This window comes from Cygnus atratus, chromosome 7 (assembly GCF_013377495.2).
Source record: "Cygnus atratus isolate AKBS03 ecotype Queensland, Australia chromosome 7, CAtr_DNAZoo_HiC_assembly, whole genome shotgun sequence".
Lineage (NCBI taxonomy): Eukaryota > Metazoa > Chordata > Aves > Anseriformes > Anatidae > Cygnus > Cygnus atratus.
The window spans coordinates 7,555,429-7,575,052 of record NC_066368.1 but is presented as its reverse complement, the minus strand read 5'-3'; the positions used below and the strand labels follow the sequence as shown (position 1 = coordinate 7,575,052).

The 19,624-nt window shown below is 36.9% G+C and overlaps 1 protein-coding gene across 5 annotated transcripts; it reads left to right on the top strand.

Moving 5' to 3' along the window:
* The first annotated feature begins 256 nt into the window (after positions 1–256).
* ENO4 (enolase 4) lies at positions 257–19,480 on the top strand. Of its 5 annotated transcripts, XM_050712002.1 has the most exons (15): positions 257–430; positions 1,531–1,659; positions 2,825–3,015; positions 4,516–4,640; positions 6,722–6,891; positions 7,129–7,260; positions 8,729–8,794; positions 9,528–9,590; positions 11,403–11,570; positions 12,956–13,081; positions 15,271–15,466; positions 16,442–16,509; positions 17,050–17,167; positions 19,030–19,253; positions 19,350–19,476. In XM_050712002.1, the coding sequence occupies exons 1-14, from the start codon at positions 284–286 to the stop codon at positions 19,203–19,205; spliced, it is 1,875 nt and encodes a 624-aa protein (XP_050567959.1). In that variant the 5' UTR covers positions 257–283; the 3' UTR covers positions 19,206–19,253; positions 19,350–19,476. The 5 variants fall into 5 exon arrangements, with proteins under 5 accessions (XP_050567959.1, XP_035403430.1, XP_050567961.1 ...); XM_035547537.2 differs by having other exon boundaries at positions 19,030–19,480; XM_050712005.1 differs by having other exon boundaries at positions 328–430; positions 1,559–1,659; positions 19,030–19,480.
* Positions 19,481–19,624: the final 144 nt, after the last annotated feature.

Sequence of the window (19,624 nt, the reverse complement as noted above, 5' to 3'; positions counted from 1 at the left end):
CCAGCCTCCGAGGAAAGAGCCAGCGCGGCACGAAGAAAAGACACCAAACAAACACCGCCCCTCCCTGTCGCCGGGGGTCAGCTGCAGGACTCCCGGGGGCAGCCGCAGGACCGCCGGGGGCGCTGCCGCCCTCACACGGCGCTGCCGCCCCCTCCGGCCCGGGGCCCGCCCGGCGCCATTCCCCTCTCGGCGCCGCGCTTCCCGCCTCAGAGCGCACGGCGCTCGTCTCTCGCGAGAGAAGGGGGGCGCCGCCATTTTGTCGCCACGGCCGGCGGGCGCTGCCATGGAGCCGTGTGGTGGCGGCGGGCGGCTCGGGGAGCTGCGGCGGGAGGCGGCGGAGTATTACCGGGGCCACCGAGTGCCGCAGCGGGTGGAGGAGGCGCTCAACGCCCTCTTCCCGCTATGCCCCGCAGATCTCTACGGGGCCTTGGTACCTCCAGGGGGGCCGCAGCGCGTGAGGCGCCCGCCCCGGCTGCTCCTAAGGGAGGCCGCGGGGCTGCTGTTGCCTCTGGGCGGGTGGAGGCTTGGCCGAGGTTCCCCGCGGCCCCCCACCTGCCCGTAGGCCCCTCTCGGGTGTCTTCTGGCAGCCCCAGCTGTGACCTGCCCTGGTGCCCCTTATAAGCCCAATGGCTGCTGATGAGAGGAGCCCGAGGTTTCTGTGGCTAAAAGTACACTTAAACACTGGGCTTGACACTGCCTCGGGCAATTTTCTTTCATTTTTGCCTCTTGGGGCAAGTGGCACGATGATGCTGGTCCATATAGTTCTGTGCAGCATCACAGCTTTTTGTTATATGCTGGTTGCTGGTCTCGGTGCAAAGGGAGAGTACTTTGCCTTGGGAGGCTGTTGGTGGGCATCCCTAGTAAAACTGCTGCTCAGCACACTGATGCCATGGGCCAGTTGCAATAAAAGAGACTGGGCATGTTTCAGCTCTTCTTGGAAAGAGTGTGGGCCTCACACCAGTTATATCTGGTATCAACTTGACAAAATATTGTAGGGAGTCCTACTAATGAAATATCTGGTAGTGATGATACAGCAACTACAAGCAATACAAATAGGGTGTAACTCTTTAAAATAGTATATGAAAGTGTGTGGAAATGAAGGATTTCACTGTTTCCCGTCTCCAAGTGTTTTGCCATCACCAGGGGAAGATGGGTAGCACATGAATTGTAAGCACAATGATTGTTTTTGTTACATAGTGTAAATCCAAGTAAGCTTTGGGCAAATGCCTATTTTCTGGGAGGGCTAAGGAGATACTTGATGATACCCATCACTAGCTTTGTAAAATAAAACACATGTTCATGTAACCTGGATATGACTTTGGACTTTGCATATAACTTGGATCTGTTCCCTGGAATGATTCTTAAGCAGATGCTGTAGAAGTAAATGTGCAGTGTAACACAAGTATGTTGAAGATTGGGACATAAAAATAGATTTGCGCAATGGTGGATATAATCTAAATTTGTTTAATGGAATAAAAACCTTTTTGCATAGCAACTGACTTCTGATGGGTTCTTTCTCTTTCATTTAAGGCTAACTACTTTTCTACATTTTCAAAAGCTCCAGTAATATGCAAACTAGCTGGAAGAAAAGTTCTTGATGGAGTTGGTAAACCAACATTAGAAGTGGAAATATACTGCACAGTTAAAAACTACGAGAAGGTATGAGCTCCTTCTTCCTGTTTTATTTATTTTATTTAATAAGACAGTATCAGGGAGATGTACTATTCTACTCATATCCTAGTGAACGTTTTAGTTTGCATCTTTAGTGAAAAGATGAATCTCCATGACTCACCAGTTGAGTACATAATGTTGTATGTACTCAAAAAATGCCATGAAAAGAAAAGCCATGAAAAGTTAGCCACTGACAACAACTATGAAAACTTTATGCTCTGTGAATTAGACAATACTTTTTGGACAATACTTGTTTACTTTGTGAGTGTAATGTGACAGAGCATCTTTCTATGTTAAACTTTTGTCTGTCTTAACAATGCATCGTGTTGCTTTTCCTTACAGCCATGTCTAGCCCTGTAAGTTCATTTACTTTCTACAGTTTTCTTTTGTTTTTGTTTTCAGATCCTTATATTTCTATTTTTGGGCAACGTTAAAGAAAAGTATAGCACAGTGTCAACAAAGTGTAGGTGAAGGAACTTTTACTTTGAGATGATGTGGGTGATAATTAAGTCAAACATATATCTCACCTGCACTTAAACTATGACTCATTCCATTCTTGATCCCTGAAAGGAGCCAATTTAAAGAAATTAAACATAATTTCAAAGATATTCACAGTATGTAAAGTTAATACTATTAATACAGGCAGCTCTGTGATATCTGTAAATGATGTTTCCATTGGGTGAGTTTTGTAAGTATTGGTCATCCTTCTGTGGTACAGAAAGATAAGCTTAAAATACCTAAATAAGACAACAAGTAAGTGATCGTGAGTAATGGCATTAAACATAAATGCTGATGAATCATGGTACAACAAGCTAACAACAACTGCAATAGAAGATGTCGTAATGACAGTATGATCTTTAAAATAACTCCGTTCTGTTCTGATAACAAATGGCATATGTAAAGCAGATCTGTCACAAGGTTTTTGCCTAAGTAGTTATAATTTAGATGGAGAAACTTGAATAAGGTCTGTGAGTACCAGAGTGTAAGAGACCAGGAAGGAGGTGCTGGATGAAAAGAGATCAGTTCAGTGGAACAAACAGTAGTTCTGCAGATGGGTGCTTGTAGAGCTGGTAAGGACATCTACTTCTTATTCTTTCAAATTTCCAAATTAGAAATGAAATAGTGCTCTAAGTCTTTTTACGTTATTTTGCAGAGGATTTGTTCTGCTATAATGTCTTCTCATTCTCATGTACCCGAAGATGCTTCACCTGAAATAAATGAAGGTGATGAGAAAGAAAGAAGTGACAGTGTTGCCACTGCTGTGGAATGGGTGAATGAATCCCTGAACGCAGTGTTAAGGGACTTGAAGCCTACTGACCAGTGTGAAGTTGATAAGATGCTTGGGTAGGTCTTGCATGTGATTTCTACTCTTTTATGTTACTGCAAAACAAGTTACTGCATTTGAAATACTGTTAATTTATACGTAAATGAAAAACATATACAATAATGCTTCTAATATTATTTTTTTGTATATTTTTAGAATATGAAGTGCATTTAAGATATATTACAGTATATTATTTCCTGCTGCTTCATAATTATGATATGAAAATTAGCCTTATTTAATAAAATTTATAGGAATTAGATTTTGGGGGGGGGGCACTAGGAGTCTGAGAAAAAATGCTTGAACATGTTAATGAGTGTAAGAAACTCATTCGGTGCCAGTTTAATCCAGGGTGGGAGCTTTTTCCGATTGCAATTCTGCTTGTTCTGTTCATTGCACTGCAGAAAAAAAATGGTATGGAAGGCCTTTGTGTTATGTCTTCTGCACTGAGCTAGATCCACAGAACAGATAGATAGATAGTGTTTTCAGGATCTGTTGGAGTGTTTTTTCTGGGCAGGGTACTCCTAAGGGATTTTTATTTGGAGTAATTAGTTTCTTTTAGCTGGTATTCTACTCTTTCTTGGAAACAAAGTTTTTCTAGTAAACAGTCGTATGTATTGTTTCATGCAAATATTTCATAGGGGAATCTCAAGTGAAAATGAATGGCTGTATTTTTCCATTACAAAGAAATATTTTTGTTTATAAGAAAAAAAGCCCTGCAGTAAAAACATCACATGTATCTGAATGTATTTTCACTAGCCTTAGAGAAACTACCTGGCGATGTTACGGCCTCCTTCACCCGGGAAGCAGTAGTGTGGCATGTCATCCTGTTCTGTCTCTAGTTGGAAGTGTTTCTGTCAGCTGCCTGGCTGAATGCAGTGATGCTTTCCTGGAGGAGTAGCTGTTGGGTTGCCACACTTAACACAAACTGTGGCAAACAGACCTAATTGCCTTCCAAGTGGATTAGCCGGAAACCTTTCTCAAGAGAATAAGGACTCATTTTGAAAGAAATTCTTCCATCTAAAGTGAATCTAAATAAGACTTTTACTTAACGTTACCTTACGTAGCTTATGTGCTCCATTTGTCTGAATTGGGTGTCTGTGTGACTACGTATGCAATTTCCATTTCATGCATGTAGTTGAAATGCAGCCACTCTGAGCTTGCAACCACCCAGATGACAGCGTACAACTTACATCTTGGATTAGCAATTTAGGCTAAATTGTTATATGTCATAAAGTTATGACAGGATTACTGTCTGTTACTACCCATGCAATGCAAATTTATTCTTCACACTAACATTTGTTATACCTGCTTATGGGTTCTTTTTGTTTACTCAGTGATGCAGGTAACTACGAAAAGATAGTCATTTATTGACTTACTCAGCTTCACACAATGAGACCGTGGCAGAAATTCAAGCAGATGCTCTTAATCCATCTCCCAGCATCTGCAGCAAGTATAGTGTGTCTACTTTTCACATGCCTACCACTATTTTGAACCAATAATCTTTATGCCTTTTCTCTCAGTGAATACTTTAGAAAAAAGGTAGAAGAAAAAAAAATTCAAAAGGAAGAAGAAGAAGCAGCAGCTCCTCTTTCCTGTGCTCCATCAGCAGTGGCACTATCTGGGAAAAAAAAAGCAGCAAAACCAGGTTTTAGTTTATTTCCTTTTAATATTTTCTGTAAGACCTGTAATACCGATATTGATAAAGATGCTAAAATACTTCTGTGGACACTAAAGAGTAGTGTCACATGTTCAGGGGTTCAGTTACTCTGTCCTAAATCATCTTTCTGCTCACAGCAGTTTCTCCTTCAGGAATGAGATGATAGGAAAAAACAATTTTCTCATCATTCGCTTGCATTTGTTGAACAGAGTTTCTGCCTTTGTTTTACAGTTGTCTTAGACAGGAGGTTATTACTCTTCAGAGTGAGGAATAAGAATGGAGGAGGATGCAAATGAAGAATAAAAATGAAAATGATAAGGAAAGAAAAGAATCATAGAACTGAAAAGGAAAATGGAAATAGAATGAAGATAGAAGTCGAGAAGAATGGAAAGGGGAAGGGAGGAAGGGAAAGTTGTGGCTAACACTGACAAAAGGAGGAAATAAAGGTGAAAAGTGAAAAAGAAAAAAGGAAGGGGATGACATGGGAAAGACAGGAAATAGAGTGAAAAAAAGAAGTAAGCAGGCAATGCTACTGAAGAAAAAAATGGTGCAAGAGTAGAGAAAAAGGATTACTATATATAGCAAAAAAAAAAAAAGAAAAAGAAAAAAGCATGCTGTGTTACCTCCATGTATGCATTATCCTCAGAAAAAAAAGATCTTCCTGTTATTTATTTGAATGGCATAAAATTTTGGCAAATTATCATCTACTTACCAATTTAGTTTGAACTCTCATAAAATCCTAGTAAGACCTCCCAATTAATATGTTCTATCTGCGTACTCTAAGTTCACCTTTCATCTGAAACAAAACATCTGAAGCTGTCAGGTCCATCTAGATATCATCATGCTGTATATTGTGTGCTTAGTTAAGGTTCTACTGGTACTTATATTACTTGTTTTCATTCATTTTAATTTATTTGTATTTGATTGTGACATTGACTGCAATACTATTGCTGGAACCAATATCTGAGTATTAGGAGTCAATGATTGTAGCTTCGTGTTGTGACAGGAGAGCGGTAACGGATGGCAACTTCCAGCAGCAGGTGCTTTCAGAAATAGCATCCATGTTGCCATTTTTGCAGGTTAAAAAGTAGTGTAGTGGAAGGAATGTCTGGAAGACAGAGCAGTTTACTGGAGTTGCTCAGCACTAGGTTACCAGTGTACTGTGTGTAGCTCTTTATCCTCAATGTAAGAGGTGTGGAAGTTACGTGCAGCATGTGAATGATGTATGGTGTAATCTGCATATCCGCTTAAGGTCCTTAGGCATATTTTATTGCCTATCAGAGTTGTATCCCGCAGCATTTATATTTTATTGAAAACTTCCGCAGCAAATTAACATGTGTATGTCACTCCTATTAGGAACCAAAGTAGCTGGTCAGATTTACAAAAAAGTACCCAATGCATGTGATTTTTGAGAATCGGACATCTTATTTCACATAGGTGCTTACTGGTAAGAAGTGTAGGTAACAAGTACAGTAGTGGGAACTACTGGGTTTCAAGCATTTTGACAAAAGTTATGCTACTGTATCTGAACGGGAAGTAAGCTCTTTTGAAAATTAAACAAGACTACGTTTACGGAATATTTAAAAGACCTGATCTGTTCTCTTTATGGAAAACTCAACTGTAATAGGCCTAAATTTTTTTCACGCTCATTATTAGAAGAAATCAAGTATGCGTACTCCCAGTCAGCTTATAATGTAATATTCCAAGATGTTTATGCAAAAGCTGAGCATATAAGGAGGCCAATAAAGACTACTGAAAACGTGTTGATGAAAAGAACCTGAAAAATGGTATGACATTACTGCATATAAACATAGATTTCAGTGGCTGAAAGATCTCTAAAGGAGATTTGAATCACATTTGAAATCAGAGTGAGGACAGATACTTTACTTACTTGTAACGTCATTTCGTATAAAGCAAATGACAAGTTTAAGGAAAAAAATGAACTGACTCTTCTGTTATGTATTGACTACACTACCAAAACGTGACTTTTTATTTACTTGCACAACCACGGTACATAAGTACATGTTTTAAACCAATAAAATGTTTAGCTGCTACTCTCTGTCTCACAGGGAAGAAGATGTCGAGTACAGAGAGAACAATCCCGCCTGCAGAACCCATTGAACCAGTGCTTTGTGGCAGCTTAGCTATTGGGGGAACATCACTTGCTGTAGCTAAGGCTGGTGCCACTATTAATCATATCCCATTGTACTTACATATAGCACTGCTGAAATATAATCAGGTACGTGGGACTTTTGTCATTTTGTTTGTTTTATTCCAATTACCACAATTCTAGAATTCTGAAGTCAGGAGTCCCTCGCGAAAGTAGGATTAAATATACCTCATAAAGTACATCCATAAGACAGTTGCCTGTAGCAGGCTTTGAACTGGCCCTGTGCCATAACTAAGATAAATATTTATATATATATAAATGATTCTGTTTTTTAACACTTTTTTCACATGGTACTCCCAATTACAGGATTCACCTAAAGAAATGACTCTGCCACATCCAATGATTACTCTGTTGAACTGTGAAAAATTTTCACCTGCAAAACTGAAATTAGTGAAAGAAGTTATGCTCATACCACCAGCTCAGTTATCACTCAAGCAGGTACTGTTTCGTTGTTTTAGATTTTTTTTTTAATAAATATTAATGTATATTCTATAAATTTCACAAACTATATATGTATGTGAGTATATAGATCTTTTCAATACAATCCTTAGAATCTATATTTTTCATTTTTTGTTTACTCGCAAGGTCAAAGTTTTAATGAATGTTAGTGCAGAGTTCTAACACAAGGAACATTAAAAGAAGTAAATAGATGAAGATTTAAATGAAGATACACAAAGATTTTAAGTTTAAAATGCATGTGTTAGTATACAGGAAAAATCGGTGCACTGAAGAAGATGTAAAAGAATTGTTATACAACGATAACAGACTAGTCTTTTTTAAAATGTGATTTTTTATTAGTAGATTATAAATAGTATGAGTTGATCTGCAGCGCATACAAAACAACAAAACTCAACAAATTCACAGCAGAGCTTAAAATCTTTGGGAACAAATTTCTTTAAAAATGAAATTGTGAAGATAGGAATACAAAGCAGAACAAAATCTATTCAAGGGGCAAGAAGGATGGATGAGACAGACTGGGTCAACACCCTCTTTTTGTTTAGCCATGTGTTGCATTAAAGAATGTATCTGCACAAGATGCCTACATTAGGGCTGTGATTTCTACTTTGTATGCTGGTGACCTGAACAAATAGCTGAGCTCGATTCTCTTTCTTTTTCCTTTTCCTTTAGATTTTTAGAATTGTCACCAAGAGCTCTTAATAAGGTTACCAATTCTGTACCTCTCAAAGACTTAATGCCTCCTAGTGCTCATGGGAAAGTAGCAAGCTGCTTGCTGCAGTGCAGTAAGCGTAGCAGGTCCTCCTGTGTTGATATGTTGTCAGCTGTAACTGACTTCTGCCCCCTTCAGTTTGCCTTTACTGGCACAGTTTAAGAAAACGTGAACTTTGATTTACAAAGTTAGCATTAAACTTTTCCTAACTCAGTGGAAAAGGAAAAACAGCCTTGTGTTAAAAGCAGTGGATTCGTTTAGCTGGAGTGTTCCTCCATTCCCCAATGTAAAAAACGAAGACAGTGATTCTTTTCCTGCTTCCTGGAAATGTTGTCAGAGTTTCCAGTTAGGAACTCCTAGAGAAATCTCAGTCGTGGACAGTGATTAAGATCTTTTCACTTCTCAGATATTAGGTAGACCAGGATATTAGATAGATAGATCAGATAGACCAGAAAAGTTTACTTCTTTTTGGCCAAGAGACCACTTCTCTTACTTTTTTATTCAGCAGCATAATCAAATAGTTGTGTTCATTCCACTGCTACTAACCCGTTATCATTGGACACTGGACTGCACTTGTGGGTGGGAGATAGTGTTATGGAAGTCTATAAGAGGTTTTGTTTTGTTTTTTAAGACTTCATATTGAGGTCTGCCTTTAGAAGTGTGCTCTCTTTTCTGATTTAAGCTGCTAGAATGAAATAATATATCTTTCTTTTGAAGAATACCGTCGTTTCATTTCAGGGCATAGAAAGAGTTCTGGATATACAGAAAGAAGTGATGAGACTGTTGGAACCTGCAGGGAAAGTGGTACAATAAAAATGTGTTAATAATGTGATGTACTTCATTTGACATTTCTACTACTATTGTCTGTTTAAGCTTAAATGTAGAACATTTAGCACGTTATCACATTTAGTCTTATGGCACAGAATAGAAGATTTGTTTCTCTGACAGATGAATAAAACATTGGCCATTTAGTGATATTAAATTAACGAAGATAGAATAGAGCATTGTTCTAGGCATAGGAAGACTTTCATTATTTGAACCAGGAAAGGTTCAGAATGGTATCAGAGTGAACGTATGGTTCTGATCCTGCTAAGGCTCACACACACGTAACATATCTTTGTCAAGGTATTATTATTATTGCAGTAGAATACCAAGCTTGGTACTTGTATATGCTTTTTGCAAAGTGAGGTTGTTAGATTTCTCCTAGTACAGAGTCTAGATTTTCATTTGCTAGAACCCTGGTATTACTGATAGGTAGGTGGGAATATTTTGAAAAACAGATGATGGTTAGGGTAATGCCAGGATAGAAATAAGCATTTGAAATGAATTACCACCACAAAATAAAACCAGATAGTTGCTTATAGTTTCTTTGTCTTGAATGCTATATCCTAAATTAAATACTTGCAAACTCTTTAGACCAAAATTCAGACTTTTGGTCTAAAAAATAGAGATTTTTTTAAATCTGATATCTCTTTGTAATTTTGGGGCTTTCCAATGGCATTTTTTCATTGTTTCTTTCTTCCTACCTTCCCAACAGCCCAGTCCTCAACTAGCAGACAATAAGAAAGGCAAAGCACCTAATACAGGGAAGAAAGCTCCGGTAAGAAAAGAGATTTTCATTTTAAGCCTTCAACAAGGTATTAACAACAGCAGGGAACCAAAATGTTCTTAAGAAATGAAACATTAATCTACATTACCACTTTGGAAAGGTCAAGGCAAGACTTTTAAATACTCCAAATGGCCATATTTTACATGGTAATTTAGATGCCTCTGACTATACCTTGCCTTCCTGTAGAACATTAACAGAAAGGGAATTCTTCTGGAACCTAGACATTTTTCTTACCTTGTTAAGTCATCCAAATGTGGGCCTGTAGCACCAGCAGAATACATGCCCTTTGTTCTTGTAAGCCCGAAACTATTACCTGTAAGACTTGCATATTGTGCTCTTTGCTAACTCTGGAAGCAACTCCCATCTTAGTCATGCTACATTAAGTTTCCAGTTCCTGTGTGAGGTTATCGATAATGGCAGATAGGAACAAGTAGCTGAAGGGCAGCACTTGCAGTAGTGGCAGGGCATTATTTTATCTGATTCAAATGATCTTTGTTGTTGTTTTTGTTGTTGTTTGTTTACTTTAAAATCTGTAATTTATTGATGAGTTTTCAAAAAAATAGACGGAAATGCCATGTCGGTTTTGCTTTCCTTTCTGAGCTAATTAAAATTCTTAAAATATCTTAAATCTTTTTCTTTGTTTTGTTGGTTTGTTTGATGACCTATGGGCCTTTTGCTTGTTTAAATATTTAATGCTAGAAAGCAGTTGTTCAGGTTATAGAAGTCAAGACTGTGGAAAAATGTTTTGTAAAGATAAAAGTGCTTTTAATAGAATGCAGCAAGGTGCATCATATGGGGACAAATCACATAAAAAAGCAAACTTAAGTGCTATGTCACGTTAAAGGCAGGAAGAGTACACCATCTATTACTGTCTATTGCAGCAATGTAGTGCTCCAAGTCAAATAGATTCTTTCTCCCTTCTTGCAGATTGCTACAGAATGATTTCATACCAATCTGACCAGAGGTTTCTTTCTACGTTTTTTTTTATATGAAGGAACATTCATATGAAGGTCTCTGTTCTGTCCACTCTAGTTAGTTCTCTAGCTCTTGTCAAAACTGGTGCCTTCCAAATGACTTCTCCAGACAAACACAGGATTTTACCCTGTTGCTTTCTGGGCAACTTGGTGTTATTCTTTATAATCCAAAATCCACAGACTTTCACAGTCAAAATCAGTGTTTGAAAACTTCCAGAGGGAAAAAAAAAAAAAAAAAAAAAAAAACACCACAGAAGAACACATGAAACATTTGCTCAATGCAAATCTGATCATGGCTTTTTACAGGAATACTGTTCTCGAGGCAGACAACTCAATACTGCTGTGCTAGAGGTATTTCCCCTCTATGAAATTTGTTCCTTCCAGAATACTTGGAACATTCCAGTATTTCTTGAGCATCCTAGAAAGGCAATACCAAAGTTGTCGTTGAGGATAAATGAGTAAAAGCAGTTTAAAACTGGAGAATCTATTTCTGTGGTAAAGGGATGCTCCATAGCACCAGAAGCTTTTCCACAGCATCCACGACAATTCCGTGATTGTTAGGTGTGCCTTTAAAATGATTTTGTAAACCAGTACTGGCCATATAAAAATGGGAACTACATGACTAGACAGATTTCCAAGGATGATTTGTTTTCTATCTATTAGCGCTTGGTAACCCCTCATTCACAGAGAATTGTCCTTAAAATTCCTAATGCAATTTGTGAGAACAGATTTATATTTTGATGACTGAAGGCAGGTTGTACTGACAGTGAATACATATATAAGTATGATTTATGTGTAAATAAATAGATTATTTTTGTTTTATTTCCAGCTACCGCCCTTAAAAAGAGTATCACACTTAGGCTGCCTAATAACAGGATGGGATAATCTAGAACAACCTCTACTCCTAATGCAAACAGCTTGCAACAACATAGGTCTGGAGCTAGGAACAGACATGTATTTAGCAATAAATTGTGCTGCTCATGAATTAATGGATTACGTAAGTTATTTTCAGTATATGTTTTGTTGGTTTATTTTAAAGAAATACAGTTATTTGTTAACAATTTACTATTGTATTGCAAACTCACTTAGAAGCTTCCAAATCTGTTTTCCACAAGCAAACCAAACGTTTTGTCTCTGCATTTATAAATTGTCTTTGAATCAGTCCTACAAACGTAGCAGATACGTTACTGGATTGTAAGAGCAAGGAGACAAGCCATGCTGACCTCCTTCCAGTCGCCCAGTGCAGTGGGAGCTGTGAGAACGCTGACACGCATTCCTCCTCTGCAGCTGTACCAGCATACTGATGCACCTTGCCTGGAGTAAGGCTCAGTGGACCAAGGCAACCCCCCGTTATGCCTTGTGTCCTGCCTGCAAAAATCTGTTACTTTCATGATTTAACCTTTACATTCAAGTGACGTAAGCTCTGCCTTCATCAGCCAGCTTTACTCCTTTTCTGTTTATTAATTTATCAAGATTTTTTTTTAAGATAAAGTGTATTTATCTCCAGCTGAAGTCCTCGTGTTCTTGCCCCTATTTCCAAGATCAATCTTTTTTTTTTTCTTAAGCAGAAAAAGAAACTTGCTATTCTATTTGGTTTAGTATTTTGTGAGATTTTGCATGTTTAGGTGTACTGTATCAGCAAATCTTCTACTAGTAGTATATTTTGTGAAACAGTGTTGCTCTCCTGACAATTTATGATGTCTTAATCCTATCTCAGAATGATCGAAATCTTAATGAATTATCAGTAATAATTATCAGCAATTCTGTAACTTTGTTACTGTACTGTTAAAGTCAGTAAAGCAGTGTTTTTTCTGGCACAATTTGACGGTGCCAGTGACCCTTAATCATCCTCATATTTTGCAGCTTATCCTTCCCTTAATGATTAGACTAGTTGAAAACTTTTTTTTTTTTCTGAGAGGACAAAGAAGCAAGGAAAGGTATTGTCTTATTTTTGAGTACTGAGGGTATGTTCCATTCTCACAGCAATATTTTTAATGAAAATGAGAAATAAGAATTAACTTTTTTTTTTAAACACAAAGATTTCTCATACAAGATATAATAAAAATATCAAGTACTGCCAATTTTATGACAAAGTTGTGTAAAACTGTCAGCGTTGCCTAGAAAATGCTGAAAGAGATCTCCCTTGTTTCGGGAATGATACCTTTGGCATGAGACCACTGCAATGTACTGTTACTTTAGGCAAATATTTCTGTAACAATGTGCACACAAACATAGAATAAAGTAGACAAGTGAATATGCGCTTATTGAAGAACACACAATCCACTGCCTTCATGGAGATGTTACAAGACCTGCAAGCTTACATTACTAATCTGTTTTTTGAAGTATTACCGCTCTTATCTTTTACACTTTTTACTTTACTAGGTTAAAGGAAAATATGAAATACTTACTGGAACATTCAAAAGTCCTGATGAAATGGTTGACATGTATGTGGAACTGATTAATAAATTTCCTTCTATTATTGCATTAGTAGATCCCTTAAGGAAAGAGGTAAGATAGTTTATGTGAGACCAGTGAATTTTTCACATTTTTACAAAACATACAAAATATGAAGCTTCTGTTTTTAGAGTGTTTAAGTACAGAAATACCAGTATAAAAAAGGGTAGGTAATAATTCATTTGCATATCTGTAATTGGCAACAACATTTTTCAATATGTTTGACCTAATTCCTGATAGAAAATAATCTTGGCACAAACAGAATATGGATAGTACAAATATTTTAAGGAATAACAGGAAAATGCTTTTTTTTTTTTTTTTAACTGATTCTGCTTGCTAAACCACAGTCATTTTTATTACATTTTCCTTCTTATTTAAGTAAATAATTAAAATAGTATTGTAAAATCAAATTACAAAATTCGAGTAATATATAAATGTTATTACATTAAACAGGAGAAACTAAAAATTTGGACATGGTTATGTGTTTCTTAGAACAACTGAAAAAAAATTCACATCACAGCTATTCTTTACAATTGAGATTTATACCCGAAGCCAGAACAAACCTGTAACTGGCACCATTGCTCAGCAGAATTTTAAAAGTGTATTTTATCACTGTGATCAAAGTTCGAGGGGTTAATCAAGTGTTGGCAATAGATTACAACAATAAAGTAGAATACTCTTAAGCACGTTACCAGGTTATTGATGGATGAAAGAAATTGCACAACCTCAAATATAAGCATTTGTGCATACAATTCAGCTTCCATATATTACACAAGAAGATAAAAATGTAATTGAAGCAGAAGCTACAATTGTGACCTAGATTCTACAGCTGCACAACTTAATAAAAACTTATTCTTGCTGTGGAGTTGTACACCTTTTTTTTAAACATAAATACATGACTTTTGTTTTTCTTAAAAAAAAAAAATAACATGGTGAATATGAATGAAGGGGGAACCAAAGTGTCTTTATGAATCTGCCAAGTGCCTGAATCAATAATTCTGAAACAGATGATCTGCAAAATCCAGTTTTTAGCTGAAACTTTAAAAGCTTATTTTTCAAATATCGGTGTATGTTGTTACCTTACTCTAGGTAGCCTTGCTTCCCTGCACTGTTTCAAACTGACGCCTATATTCCAAAACACCAGATTATTCCCCACTCCTGCCAGGGCTGCAAACTTTCTTGAAAATTCTTATGAAAAAATATAGTTGCAATAGGAAAATCTGCAGAAGAATTGCAACAGATAGTGAAGCAAAGTTTGAAATAGAGTACTGTTAAGGAAAACGCCTCTCCTTCCCTCCTCAGAAATCTGCAGTTTACCTAAGCCACATCATTGCCACAGATAATTAGGTCCTTGAGGATTAGCCCTGGTACCAGTTCAGCAATTCCAGACAGCAGACCACTTTAGTGCTTAAGTTTAAGCATTTGTCCATGCATCAAAAACTTCATTTTCTGTTACATATGGGCTTGCAAGCTTCATAGGAATGGACTTTCATACAGATTGCACTGTGATCCACACACCAAGAATTATCCTTATCAGAATTATTAACTAGAAAATCGATGTTTTTAATATGAGAAAACTTTGCATGCTGTGGACATAAAGAAAAAATTAATTTGTAAATTTCTTATTTCAAATTATTTACATATTTTTATCCTCTATTTCTCTTTAAATCTCGGTGCATTAAAATCAAGAAACAAAGACCCTAAAAAATGGAGCTTTGCTAGAAAGAGAGTGTTGTATTTAGCTGTTCCCTGTAGGTCTGATCATCCTCTCCTCATATCTGTCACTGAGTCTATGGCTGCCTCCTGTTTCCTTATTTTATATTCAAATAAAGATTATGACACTTCACATATTATCACAATAATGAGACCTTTAAATAAAACAATGGAAAATTATTTTATAGTCCATGAAAATTAAATACAATTCAGGAAAGGTAATTAAAATAGCAAACTCATACAATTGATTTGAAATATTTAAAACTGTGCCTGTGTGCAACTAGCTTTGATTAATTCCAGATTAGAAGAATTGTTTTCCAGCAAAATCTTAAAATTCAAACAAAATTCCTGTATTTTATTTTTGTTTGGTTGACAGATTTAAAATATAAAATATATGCTTATAGTGGAAAGTATCTTTAGCACTAAAGCCAAACTAATTTTGTATTTTATTTTTTAATTTTTATCTCAATTAGGATTTGCATTCATTTTGTTGTTTTAAACTGCAGATATTTACTTGATTGTTTATGCAGGACAGACAACAATGGAGTAACATTTGTTGTGCCCTTGGTTCCAAATGTTACCTGATTGCTGAAGATGCTGCCGCAAATATTTCCAAACTTAAAATAGACCAGAGCATGAACGTACCGATGTGCAGTGGTGTTGTTCTAAAATATATTAATCAAACCAAGGTATCAGACCTCATAGAATTTACTGGACTTCTAGATGGTGAGTAGAGGAGTTAAAATGCTTGCTTTCAAACCCTACAAGTCAATAAATAAATAGTGTTGCTACATCCATAAATATTACATAATTTTATTTAATATTCACCACTTCAAATTTAGAAAGCGTTTGTCAGAAGAAACTAAAATTCATGTTTTGATTCACAAATCTGTGTTCGCGAGCTTAAAACAGGACGCAGGCTTCAACTATAGCAAGTTAATATATTGTGGATGTTTTGAATGTGGATGCCCTTTGACACTGCAGATAAGTGTTGTACAGCTAGATAATAGAATTTAAATAAAACAAATGATCTGAATAACAATAATCTGAATTTTGACTAATATTAGCAGTAATAATTAAGAAACCCAAACAAGTCCAAAATGTTTAAAGCTGCAGTTTACATAGATTACTGACTACATATTATTGAACCTTTGTGGTAACAGTACTTGTGCAGTTTCATATGTAAGATTTCTCTTCGTAGTTTTTTTTTTTATTTACCTTTATAGCCAAGGAATAGATGGACAAATTCAATGTATCCAATTTTATAATTTCCTTCTCCTTATTCCTTCAAAAAGCCCAAAATAACTATATCAAAGCGAGTAAATAGCAATCTAAACATTTCATGCAGTCATGAGGGTAAACTTATAGTGAAGAAAAATCATTACTATAGTAAAGAGCATATTTAAAATAAATAGAACAGCCTCCTGGCTTGTAGAATACGTTACCAGAAACATCAGCTAGAGATAAGATGTAGGATAGCATGTTAGATATTCCCTTATCCATGCTGAAAATAAAACAAAATGTACTGTTAATGCCATAGTGGCAGCAAACTAATATAGTCTACATTTTTATGAGATGGGTTTCATTGGTTTTACTCCTGTTCGCATTTAACCACAGAATGCCCAAAGGGGGGAGGAAAAAAAAAAAGTCGAATTTATAAAATATATACTAATGAAGGTTTTACATTCCTGTTATATATAGGTCAAAGACATATTACCATATTAGGAAGTCCAGATGGAGAATCTTCTGATGATAGCCTTGTGGATCTGGTAAGTATTGAAAGCTGTTCAATTGCAGAATTGCCAAAATACTGCTTTTAACATGAACTATTTTTTTTTAGGAGAAAGCCTGTTTCTGTGTGAGAAAGAAACAACATTTTACGAAATGGGCTTTTTCTAGAGTTGCTTTTTTCCCCCCACAGAGAGCTAATTGAGTCTGAAGAGAACACACAGTAAATTTGCCAAATCAGGGAGTATATTCAAAAGTGCATAGAATCTATTTGGTTGCATCATTTTATAAAAAAAAATGTGAGTTAAAACATTTCTGAATGGTAATAATACTATATCTAAAAAATTTTAACAGTGATAATATTTAGTCTTTTGTATTAAAGCTACATTTACAAATAAAATTTCCTATTGTATGCCAGTGAAAATTATTGTTTGTATCCAGCAAGTCTTTCATCAAGGACATTTATTATTTGTAAAAATATAAGATTGTTAAGTTAGAAGTAGGATACCGTGTATAATAATTACAAATGACATCACTTCCCAAACCACATAGTTTTAAAATACGCACTTTCTTGTTTTAAGGCTGTTGGACTGGGTGCCAGGTTTATCAAGTTGGGAGGTCTTTCCCGTGGAGAAAGGGTGACCAAATACAACCGCCTTCTTGCTATAGAGGAAGAACTGGCCAAGAATAGAACGCTACGTATGAGCTTCTTTCTTACTTTGTTTTCAGCTTGCAATGAATACGAGAACAAAGATTGGAGGGAGAATGATTGAAACTGCACCACAGGAGGGAAGCGAAATCAAAAGACTATAAATAAGCGCTGACAAAAAAACCTAGGATAGCACTTGCCACAATGTATATTGTTGTCCTAATGGATTATCTGTTTACCGAATGTTAAAATAGACCCCTTCTTGAGGAGTAGCCTACATTAAGCCTTTTTCCAGAATTAATTGGTAGGAGTCTTGAAGCCCACGATGCAAAAGGAACAAAACAAAAACCACGCATATAACTCCAAAAAGCTGCCAAAATGGAATTTTAGGCCAAATACCCCACCTCCCTCAAGCCCCTAAACATATATTGCTAACAAAATGTCATTTCACAACCCCTTTGTGTTCCACGTCCAGCAAAATGTGTTTGGAAAGCTACAGTTGCATGGGTAAGCACTAAATAAAACCCAAGAAAAATCCAAGTTGAGGATGCACATTCAGCCTTAGCCACTTGTATGCATCTGTCTGCATTTCATGATCTGCATATTCTTTATACACCATTTTCTATGCTGTTAAATACTTAACTGGTCATTAGAGCCACTTCTCCCTTGCTCAGGTATCAGTGAAGACAGAATAAAGGGATACAGCCTTGAGGGGAAGGAGGGGAAGAAACGAAGGAAAGGGTTTGCACAAATTTATTATGGCTAAGTAAAAGAAAAACGAAGGAGAATTAAGTCATTTGATCTTGTTTCTCATCATTTTGTGTTCTATGAGTGGCATATCAGCATTTCACATGCAAACATTATATAACAAAGTATTTTTTATAAAATACTGAAAAGTATTACGAATTTTGGAAATCTCCCACTTGCTCATTTATAGTCATTATAAAAAAAATAGAAAAATTCATTTTGATGAGTTTCACAGAATGTTTTCAAAAGCAAGACAGATAATTATAAACAACTGTGACCTTGAACTGCCTCAAAAATATTAATATATTCCCTATTCAAATGGAGGTAGTCTAAACAAAAGAGCTCGAGTTTGACAAATATTTAAAACTATATCTCATAAAATGAAATAGCATCAATGCCTGAGACCGTTAATCATTTGGCAGAAATAAAATCCAATAACTAAATCGACAGCAGGGAAATACTGAGACGGCATGTCTGAGCCGCATACCAAACTCTTCATTTGGCTGGGCTGCGAGCTACAAAATACACTGGAGAGCTGAGCAGTAGAGGGCTCTGTAAGTGGTGCGTAGCTGGGAGGTGACATTGACCCATCAGGAGTCCCCCCCGGACTGAGTGAAGCAGGCCTGCAGCTGGGCCCAGGAGCACCACAACAACAGGAGCCCTCAGCTCTGCCTGCTGCCACGCAGACACAGACAGCCGATGGGAACCTTTGCAGGAGGCGCAGAGGAAGAAGGATGTTCAAAAAAAAAAATAAATAAATGAAATTTAAAAAGGGGGGCAGCAAGAGCCAAGGTGGTAAGCAGCAAGGTGAGATGATTAGCAAAGAAGGGAACACAAATACCCGGCTCAAGCTGTTGTGAATCATAGAATGGTTTGGGTTGGAAGGGACCTTAAAGACCATCTGTTTCCAACCCTCTGCCTTCCACTAGGCCAGGTTGCCCAGAGCCCCATCCAACCTGGCCTGCACCATGTCCTCTTCCCGCAAAGTGCAGCAGTGCTGCTCCCTTGTTTCTTAGGCCCAGACTTCTAATGGTGTTTAGAGACTTGTGTAAGCATCGCGTGGAAGTTTTTTTCTAAAAAAAAATTCTGAGTGCACCAGAGAACGTTTCAAGAAACTGAATTTCAGCAAAATAAGAACAGGCTTCTTTTTTCTCTTTTGTTACAGGGTCTGAAGCAAATTTTGAGTTTACTGATTTTGCTGAAGAAACACAGCCAGAAAAAGAACTGTCTGATGTAATTCCTCCCCCAGCGCAGGATTCGTTGCCTCCACAGCTCTCTCAGCCAGCCCTGCAGGTTCACAGTTTGCCTGCACAGCTCCCAGATAACAACACACTAACCTAGGTTGCCCCCCAAATTAACTTTTGGGTAAATTTCTGAAAACTAATTTTGGTAAGAAACTCATATATTGACTGCTACTTAATCAATTTATTTTCAAGTACTTCAGCTAAAAATTTTAAGCATTCAAATATTAGCTTCTTTTCCCAGGAGACCATTACTTCCAGCTGAAACCAAGATAACTGAACAGTGACTACAGTTTGAAAATACTGCAAAATTCTGTGCTGTATTTACAAGTTGACCAAACAAATACTTCTGTGTTAACTTCAAAACTAAATGTTTGTTTTGAGAAAGTAGAGATCTCTCTTCACACAAAGAGTAAGCTATTGACAAACGGTAAAAAAACACATTTTACAAAAAACAAAGGCCTTGACTGTTTTGCTGCTCCAGCCCCTCCCCACCCCCCCGCACAACCTCAATGCTGC